This window comes from Frankliniella occidentalis, unplaced genomic scaffold (assembly GCF_000697945.3).
Source record: "Frankliniella occidentalis isolate FOCC.00 unplaced genomic scaffold, Focc_3.1 Scaffold6, whole genome shotgun sequence".
Classification (NCBI taxonomy): Eukaryota; Metazoa; Arthropoda; class Insecta; order Thysanoptera; family Thripidae; genus Frankliniella; species Frankliniella occidentalis.
The window spans coordinates 2,136,821-2,146,438 of NW_026267136.1; the positions used below are offsets into that span (position 1 = coordinate 2,136,821).

The 9,618-nt window shown below is 55.7% G+C and overlaps 2 protein-coding genes across 2 annotated transcripts; one reads left to right on the forward strand and one right to left on the reverse strand.

Annotated features, from left to right (window-relative positions):
• Nucleotides 1-1,674: 1,674 nt before the first annotated feature.
• LOC113218195 (zinc finger protein 512B-like) lies at nucleotides 1,675-3,606 on the forward strand. The gene is made up of 2 exons (XM_026438441.2): nucleotides 1,675-1,826; nucleotides 2,482-3,606. Exons 1-2 carry the CDS (start codon nucleotides 1,815-1,817, stop codon nucleotides 3,127-3,129), a joined length of 660 nt encoding a protein of 219 aa, XP_026294226.1. The 5' UTR covers nucleotides 1,675-1,814; the 3' UTR covers nucleotides 3,130-3,606.
• A 104-nt stretch (nucleotides 3,607-3,710) lies between these two features.
• Nucleotides 3,711-4,797, reverse strand: LOC127750451 (anti-sigma-I factor RsgI2-like). Its single transcript, XM_052272154.1, has 2 exons — nucleotides 4,671-4,797; nucleotides 3,711-4,526 (listed from the first exon to the last, which is right to left on the reverse strand). Exons 1-2 carry the CDS (start codon nucleotides 4,680-4,682, stop codon nucleotides 3,837-3,839), a joined length of 702 nt encoding a protein of 233 aa, XP_052128114.1. The 5' UTR covers nucleotides 4,683-4,797; the 3' UTR covers nucleotides 3,711-3,836.
• Nucleotides 4,798-9,618: the final 4,821 nt, after the last annotated feature.

The following is a 9,618-nucleotide window of genomic DNA, read 5'->3' on the forward strand; positions in this document are numbered from 1 at the left end:
TATGAATGAACATAATTAGAAGAGGTTTTACTCTACACCTGCCAATTAAAACTTTTTCGTCGCTTTCTTTGTCCTGTAATGGTGCGTGTACTCACAGTGTGCTCCATGTTGCGCAGGCGTGTGCTGTCTGCTTTGAGACCCGTTTGAGTCTGTGCCCCTCTGCCTCAGGAGGTACCTCTTAAATATAGGAACATCCTCCTCCTTCCCCCTGGGATGGGGAGTGGGGTCCGCAAAATTTCAGTTCTGGCCGAAACTGAACCGATTCGCGAGCAGAAAAAATAAAGCGAGCTCTGCCTAGTTCGCGACTATGGTTACAAAATAGCTCGGGTGACGCGGGATGTCGCGGAAGTATAAGTTTGTGACCGCTGGGTGGGAGGAAGAGAAAGGCGGTCTCAAATAGCCCATCTTTTTTTCTTTTCTTGCAAAAAAACAACAACAGGTAAAGGGGGATAGACAAACAACAAAAAGATGCGAAAAGTGATAATCATCGCTGATAGTTTTCTCACGATCGGCTTAGGATGCCCATCGTCGGCTACCTGTTCATTCATTCGAGCTTCACGACAATGAAAGGCTTTATGATCCCGTCTTGGCTGGCCGCGACCCCGGCAGCCTGCACGGCGCCCGTCGCCGAGAAAGTCTGCGCCGGCAGCTGAATCACAACGCGTGTCTGCCACGTGTGCCTGCCACGTGTGCCTCACCAAGAGGGCGGCAAATATGAATGGGTGTTTGGTTAGTGCCCGAGTTAGGACGCTTCTTCCTTATATATTTCAGTGATTGACAGGAGGCTTCGTTGCAAGCCGCCTTCTTTATTTTTGTCGACAGACGGCTGAAAAGTAACGCTAGTCTCACGTGGCGGAATCATTCTCTAATACGTATTTGTACTACACGTCGCGGGTGCGACTCGACGACTGGGACACTCTACTATCGCAGGGTTGCGCATGCAGGGCGAAGGGACACACTCACACACACACGCTGCCGCATTGAGAGCTCGGTAACAGGTTACTACGGCGAATGCCTCTGGAACCGGTCCCGGCCCGAGTCTCAGCTGGGCAGGGCAGGGGCAGGGCAGGGCGAAGGGGTGGAGGAGGGAGCAGGGCGGCGGGGGCAGCGCAGTCTGGGGGGACAGACACCTTGCGAATATCTTGGGAGAGGAAAAGAATGAGATCCGACTGGCGGCGGGCCGGGGCGGGGCGGGGCGGGGCTCCCGATCGCCTCCTGGACCCGGGGCCGGCTCTCGCACATGCTCTTGCAACGCAACACCCTCCGGCCAGCCGGCTCGCCGGGCCTGTGCGATCACTTGCGCCCTGTGTGTTCGGGAATTCGTTGCGACACACACACATACACACACACGCGCACGCACACAACAAACCGGATGCTCCAGTTTAGCGAAATTTTGTGACGGGCCCGCCCCGCGGGCCGGGGGCGCTCTGGGGCCGGGCGGGCTTGCTATTGGCTTGCTGCTCCGCCAAAAAGGAGAGCAGGAAGCCGGAGGGGGAGAGAAGCGGGGTGCAGCAGCAGCAGCAGCAGCAGCGGGTCGGCGGTGCGGTGGCGGCGGCGGCTGGGCTTGCGGGCCCATGGGGCCCATACAGACCAGCCTGCTTTTGGGCCAGCCCGGTGGGCCAGCTCGTGGGCCAAGCCCGGTGGGCCACTGCCCGGCCCCACCCTGGCCAAGCCCTGCACCTCGTGGTGTGTGCAGGGCTGTGCTCCGGGCCCCTGTCGCCCCGTATAAAACAGCGGGGGTTCGCAATGGCCGGCAGAGCATTTAGTTCCGCCGAACGGGAACAGCATCGAGCGTGCTCCACACATCCTGCGACATGAAGTTCATGGTGAGTGACCTGACCGGGGGAGAGAGGGTGCGAGAGTGAGACGCGGCAGTGCAGCGGCTCTGGCGGCGGACGGACGCCCGGGTGTTTTAGTGGTGCAGCTGTTTTTATACTTCTTGTCCCGACAAGGTCGGTAACGACTGCAGTGCTCCTGAGCCTGGGTGCCCGCCGTGCGCAGCGGCGGCGCTCGCGTTTAGGAAGCCGGGGCGTGGGTGGATGTCGTGGCGGGTTAACGGGTGGCCTCTAAAAGTGCGTTTGTGTGCTGCCCCCTCTGTGCTGTACGTTATAATGTTTTGCGGGTTGTGAACGTGTGTGTAAGTGCCAATGCGAGTGCGTGCATGCCTGCATATTTTGCAAGTTCAAAGTAATAAGGTGCCATGACTGCCCTCGAAAGAACTCCTCACTTTCCTTAACTTCACATATTTATTTTAGACCTCCATTGGGGAATCAGAGTGTCAGGTAGATTTTCCGGATAACGAGAATGGTTATGTCATAATAAGATAAACCTAGTGTTCTGGGTTTGCCTACTCTGCCGTCAGGGGCCGTATGAATTCTGCCGCCCGAGAGGGCACGCAAACCCGCAACGCTGATTAGTATTCTCTGACACACCTGGTCCTTTCAGTCAAGATAAATAACCATTCATTTTTTTTTTTTCCAGGTGGTAGGCGTTATGTTGGTGGCGCTGGTGGCCGCGTCCGACCAAGGCAAGAAGGACAAGCGCGGCGTGTACGGCGAGGCCCTCGGGTACGACGCGGGCCTCGGTCTGTCGGGGATCAACAGTCTGGCCGCCATCCCCGCTCCCTCCTACGGGGTCCCCGCCGCTCCGGCCTACGGACTACCCGGCTCGGCCTACGGCGCGCCCGTGGATGCCTCTATTCAATCCGTCCTGGTCGAAAAACAAGTGGCCTACGGCATTCCTCAGCCCTACCCCGTGCCCATTGAGAAGCCCGTCCCGTACGCCGTCAAGGTCCCCTTCGCCGTGCCCTTCGACCGGGAGGTGCCCGTCCCCGTCGACCGCCCGTACCCAGTGCCCGTCATCAAGCACGTCCCCGTCGACAGGGAGGTGCCCGTCCCGGTGGACAGGCCGTACCCAGTGCCCGTCATCAAGCACGTGCCATATGAGGTGAGGGTGCCCGTCAAGGTGCCCGTCATCAAGCACGTCCCGTACCCGGTGGAGAAGATCATCAGGGAGCCCGTGTACATCGAGAAGCACGCGCCCCCACCACCAATCAAGATCATCGTGCGCAAGACCACCGGCTGGAAGCTGGGAGGCGGTCTGGGCCACCTTGGCGGAGGCTGGGACTAGGTTACAGGGGGCCACTCGGGGTGCGAGAACCACTTCGAAGAGATCCGAACCCTTAATGCCTCATTCATTATGAGAGATTGTAAATCCAATTGATAACTACAAGCATTGATTGGTTCGTGTCTCCTCTCGGTGCTTCGTGCGTGCTCTGACCTCAAAATTAGCCTAACTCCTTTGTTATCTTTTTTCTTTAAGTTTTGTTACAAACTACACTGGAGGTGGTGCAGAGAAGAAACAAAAGGACCATGATTTGTCGAGTGGCTGACCCCAACCACAGCAGTGGGGTAGACCAAGTGACCATTCATTGGCCCTTTAGTTTTTTCAACGAGTACTCGCTGCACTACCGCCGGAATCACCCATTGTTGTTGTCCTTGTGGTGTTAACAGCCATCCTAGTCACTACATCATCAACACATCTCTACCACCATGTCATGCTTCATACGTAATAATAAATACATGTACATAACTTTTTAAAATGTGACTATTGCGTTTCCCTTATTTTCCCTAAGTTGGAGATGGTTAATTTGTGGGCACAATCAGTCCTATCAAACAATAATGAAACACAATTTTTATAAAAATATCATCAACAGTTCTCAATGCTTTATTGTTAAAAATATAAAAAAAACGTAAAAGGTTTAACAAGACATATTAATTAACACGTTGTGACTAGAGTTGAAGATTGCAAACTGCGAGCTGTCAGCTGTCTTTGGATCACCACCAGCCTTCGTCATCGTGGCTCTTGACTTTGTAGGTCTTGTGAATGTACTTCTTGTGGATGTACTGCTTGACGGGGACGGGCACGGGGTAAGGCTTGGGCACCCACACCTTCACGGGGTAGGGCTTGGGGACGTCGACGGGCACGTGCACGGGGATCTTCACCGGCACCTTGACGTGCACTGGATACGGCACCCTCTTCTCGACGTGAACAGGCACGGGCCGGTCGACGTGCACGTGGTAGGGCTTGGGTACGGGCACCTCGACGGGCCTGTCGACGGGCACGTGGACGGGCACCTTCACCTCGTAGGGCACGCGGGTCTCGACCGTCACCGGGTACGGCTGCGGGATGGGGACGGTGACGTGGTGAGTGACGGTGCGGGTGGGCACCTGGTGGTGGCTGCGGTACTCCTGGACGGTGCCGGCACAGCCTGCGCCAGCGCAAGCGGGGCCGCTGAAGCCGCCAGCGCCGCCAGAGGCGATGAAGCCGCCCGAGCCGCCGTAGCCGCCGCCGAGGGCCGGTGGTGGTGGAGGTGGTCCGTAGCTAGAGCCGGTGGAGTCGTACTGGATGTTCTCGGCGATGGGAGAGCTCGGGGGCGAGGCCACGAAAGCTGGTGGGCCGTAGACGGGCGCCGGCGCCTGGAGGCCACCGCCGGCGACCAGCGTCACGCCCAGTAACAGAACGGCCTGCAAGGAGGAGGAGGAGGAACAGAGCGTCAGCAACGTCATCGACAAGATCCCTCTGCTGAGAGGAGCGCTGCCCGGGCGACGGCCCCCTCGAGATGCATCGCATCACGACGCCATCCTCGGGAATGCTCGGGAACCACTCACCGCAATCTTCATCTCTGTGAGCGTGGAGTGATCGGATGTCTCGGCGGAAGACGGTGTCGCCGACTGCGATGCCCAGACTAGGGCCCCATCGCTTTTATACGGATTCAGTCTTGAAACACCGGGATGAGCAGACGACGGCGACGGCGACACCACGGAATTCGGCGGTGGTTTTCGCCCGGGTGGGGGAGGGAGGGGTAGGGGGCGGCAAAATAGGAAGGAAGAGACGACCCGGAGCAGCGGGCGCCGCGCCCCACCCCGCCCCGCCCCGCCATACCGCGGATGCCTATAAATCGGATGTCCCCCTACCCTGGTGACTTTCTCTGATGGTCCAGTCGTCCGCGGTCGCGGTTCGTTTTTGTCGCAGGCCGGGGTGGTGGTGGTACACGTGTAGTGGGCCGAGCCTGTCCGGGCCAGAGTGGACAAGGTGGGTCAGGGAGTCGTTACGCCATGCGCAGGGCGGGCCGTGTAGGGCAGGTCCTCCGTGCGAGCGAGCGAGCGAGCGCTAGCGCAGGGCGCGCAGGTACCCCGGGGTCACGCTCCCCCCCACCCCCTTCCCCTTCCCCTAGGGCGGGCAGGTATCTGACCCAGACTGTGTGCCAAACAAGCATCTCGGCATCTCGGCATTTTGTGACTTTTTCTGGGACCTTCAGAAATTTGCTAGTTTAGGGCAAATGAGGTAAATTCTTCACGGGGTCAGAATAAAGCACCCCGGTAAAGCTAAAATGCAGAGGAATGCGAGGAAGACGAAAACGGAAATCACTGTGCTTTTACGTGGGACTTCCATTTTTTGCTCCCTGCATTCTCTTGCATTTCAGCTTTACAAGAATGATTTATAAGAGGCGTCCTGGAGGGCCATTATCACTGTACGCCCGACTGATGCACACATCGGTGGAGTCACATTATTATCACCCATGAGGCAAGACCGCTGAGCTCGCAGCGTGATGTAATTTGTGTATGACCTGCCCAACCTGCCTCTTACAACAACTGTTCACTGGATTTTACCGCTGACGTTTGTCCTTTTTTTTTTTAAAGCACCCGCACCTACGCCAGAGGTTGGTGGCATGAACGCTGTGAGAATAATCACCATACACAAAAATTAAATCACGCTGAGGGAAGGGGCCTTGTTAGCGAGCTCAGCGCTGCTTTCCAAGCGCGATAATAAGCTATTTCAGAGAACTGGGAAAGAAGAACAGCACGAATAACAAGGCGGCCCACGATTCGTCGCCCGGTCTCCGTATCTATACCTGAGCGACGAATCACAGGCCCCCTTGCTATTCGTGCTGTTCTTCTTTCTCAGCTCTGAAATAGCTTATAATGTGACCCCACCTCGAACGTTTATGTCCCCCCCCCCTCTTCCTCGTCGTCTGTTGGCCGAAGTACACTATGTTCGTCACTCTTATTTCACTTTCCTTGACTGAGCCTTACAGCGAAAAGGGATAAAGAATCTGAATAAAATACAAGATGCGAGGCGATGCGAAGCCTTTTAATCCAGTTAAGTACCATCCAGTCCTGCAGACGGAGGCAACGTTCCGACCCAACCCATCCAAACGGTATGGTAACTGCGCAGATCGAAAGCAGCGCGAGCCTAACGGAGTAACTTGGGTTAAAAATAATTTAAAAAGCACTGAAAAGATAAAAAGTAACATTACTTTTACTGATATCACTAACGTACATCGCTATTGAGGACAAGGACAGCCTATTTTGCCTGCAACAATATGCCTAGTAGATATGCCAAAATTTGGGCGGGCTCGGCGCCCACGGCAGTTGTCAGCAGTCACTTTGTTGGTTGGAAACTGCGCGCGGTAGCCTGTGCTGTGTCCCACGCACCGCACCACCAGCGTCAGCCGCGCGACCCTACGCTGCAACGGGCCAGGGGGGGAGGGGGGGGGATACTGCTTGCTTGTGGCCACTACACGCCACCCGCGCGAGCACTCTCACTCCACGCAGCAGGTCATTTAACGCGTTAATAGCGGCATATTTTCCGTTGTAGAGCTTTTCAAATCAAAACGTTTTGTTTCGCAGATGGTGCGCTTTACTCACAAGTGATTATTTTTCCACAAAGTTTTGGCACAGCGCTCATGCAAGCAAAGTTGAGCGAGAGGGGCGAGTTACCTGCATTCATGTTATGGTGCTTCGTTTTGGGTTGACGCGATACACGCTGTGCAACCGACCAGTCACCCTTCTCTCTTCTTCTCTACTCCCCCATTGACTTTTGTATATAAGTAAACAGAAAAGGAGTAACGCTTGGAGACGACAGCTGCAGCCTACAGCTCCGCAGTTAAAGCTGCGCGCCCCTTGCCTGCTCCGATCAGTGACCGCCCCCCCCCCTTTTCCCGCGCTAACGATCTTCAAAGGGTCGATTCAGTTTTATTACCGTGGACCAGTATAGGCGCCGCGCATCGTCACCATCGCCACCTCACCTGTCCAGCTGCATCGCCATCTATATGACCGCCATTACCACACAACTTGATTGCCTACCTATAAGGCGATAAGTATAGTGCATCCGTCGAAATTCATAATAAATTTATAGCCGCACTTCACCGATCCGATCAGCGATCAGTTGGAGTAGAAAGGGTCCAGCCGCAGCTGCAAGCAGGGGCTGGAGCGAAAGAGACTTCGCCTCGGAAGGCATAGACGACATGTGTCGAATGGGTTGCCTACTCTGCTGGCGCGCGTCCTGTGGCAGGTCCGATCGCTAGGCCCCGGTCGGCGACGGCAGCGACCGGCAGCGGCAGAAGGCGAGTGTCGGCAAAGCCACAACAACAACAACAACAACAACAACAACAACAACAACAACAACAACAACAAAACTGTCCTTTCCTGCTATAATGTAATTCAAGTTGCGGTAAATACACCACTGAGCCACAGCCCTGCCGAAGTATGCTGTAATCGCCCCTGCACAGCCTCGCCCCGCCTCGCCCGATATTGATCCGGAGCTAAGCCGTGTAAACCCTTTAAAACATGGACAAACAAAACAAACAAGAAAAAGCAAAAAGAGTTGGCGGGCGCGCCGACCACGACACCGCTTCCCAAGAACTGCACTGCAGTGCGCGTACCAACTCCGAGCCGAGCATATTGTGCGAATAATGTCATGAAAAGTAGGCCGCCTTTAAGAACCGGTTCGTGCGCCTCTCATGTGCGCCCGCGCGTGCGTGCGTGCGTGCGTGCGTGCGCGTAGCGCGAATTGCATTTCGCGCGCTTTCGCGGATAAACACCCAGCCTCCCCATCCGTCAGCTGTTGCGGCTCGCAAGCAGAAGCAGGCCGTGCGAACAGCTGTGCCGTTGCTTTACAAAACCAAAAGGCAGCTTTGCATCGCTCAAGTCCGATGACGGTGGTCGCTGTTCAGCAATTTCAGAAAGTAATCCGCTCGAAGGACGCGAGGGGTCTGTTCCTAGCAGACGACGCAAAGCCGACACGCAGGCGTGGCGTTTTAGATTTACAGGACACACATAATGCTGCTCGTCACCAGGAAGCCGCTGCTGCTGCAGCAGCTCCAGGTCCTCTAGGGGGCAGGGCAGGCTGGGCCACTCCAGTGGCAGAAGCAGGAGCGGGCGGGCCGGGGCGGGAGGGGCGTGGCGGCCGATGCCATGACATAATCTCTGCCCCCCCCCCCCCCACCATCTCACTCCGGGCTGGCGGTCGGCTGGGCCTCTCTGGATACAGCCTTCTCGTTGGTTCATTTAACGCTTCGTTCCCACGCGCCGGTATTCGCGCGCCACAGGTTAGAATGCAAAAATAATTATGCAGTAACAGACAATTATTACTCTCCGCGGATTAAATGACAATTAGAAAAGAATTTATCATAATTTATTGTTGAGGTAAACACAGCGGCGAGTCACCTAGGATAGCTGTACGGGTTCGTCTAGACGGCATCCAGACCGCGGCTCGTCTGCCCCCCACTTTAGTCTCCCTCTGCCCCCCCCCTTCCCCCAAATCTCTCTCTCTCATTCACTCTCTGGCTCGCACCGCGGCCAGCAGCTCGCACACGTAGACATAACCCGTCTCTTAAATTTTGTCTGACACTAAGCAGCGATAAGCGTCTGCTGTCATCTCCAGTTTCGACAGAAGATGCGCAGCCAGCAGATGAGACCTCTGGGCTGGCCGGCCATCTGGGCCAGCTGGTGACCCCTTACCTTAACGGGACTCACCCCCCCCACCCCCCACCCCTCTAGCACTCTCCTCCATGGCTCGGAATCTGCACCCCCCCCACCCCCCACCCCTCTAGCACTCTCCTCCATGGCTCGGAATCTGCGCACGCCAAATCAAACACTCATTCTATAAAAACCATCGCTTTTCGCTCTTTTTGAGAACGCATCAGCAACCGGTCGGTAACTGGGCGTGATGACCTAGTGGCCGGGAGATGCAACGTGAGAAGTAATGAGGCACTTCATTGGTAAAAAGAGAAGATCAGGAAGAGAATATGCCAGACTACCTTTAATTTTCGGAAATCGTCTGCTAAAATAAAAAGACTAACTGAAAAGCAGTTAATTCCCAAAAAACAGTGGAAGGCTGGTGATGTTCTGGCCTGGCATCTACCTGATCTACCAATTCAATGCCTCATTCGACAACTTGGTGAAGGGCCTCAGACGCGAAATCATGATGTTAGTTGGTGGAAGTCGTATCCAGGGTTTTGGAGTAGGCAGGCCCAGGCCCCTTTTGCCTTTTGCCTAATCACACGATGCTGAAGCTGCAAATTGTCAATATATCCGGCGTTAGTACTAAGAGCGTGACCCCCCCCCCCTCTCTCTCACTTATTCCTCTGCATACGCGCCTGCGTGTTGCTGGTGTTGGAATTGTGCATCTGTTTGCCTGACTGAATTGCGGAGGAATTCAACCGCTTGCCACCAGGACTGCAACGGAGCGTGTGGTCAGAAGTCTGTGTGAACACGCCCCCGTGCCCGTGAACACACCTCTGTGAACACGCCTCGTCTGTGCATTGGAGGGGGG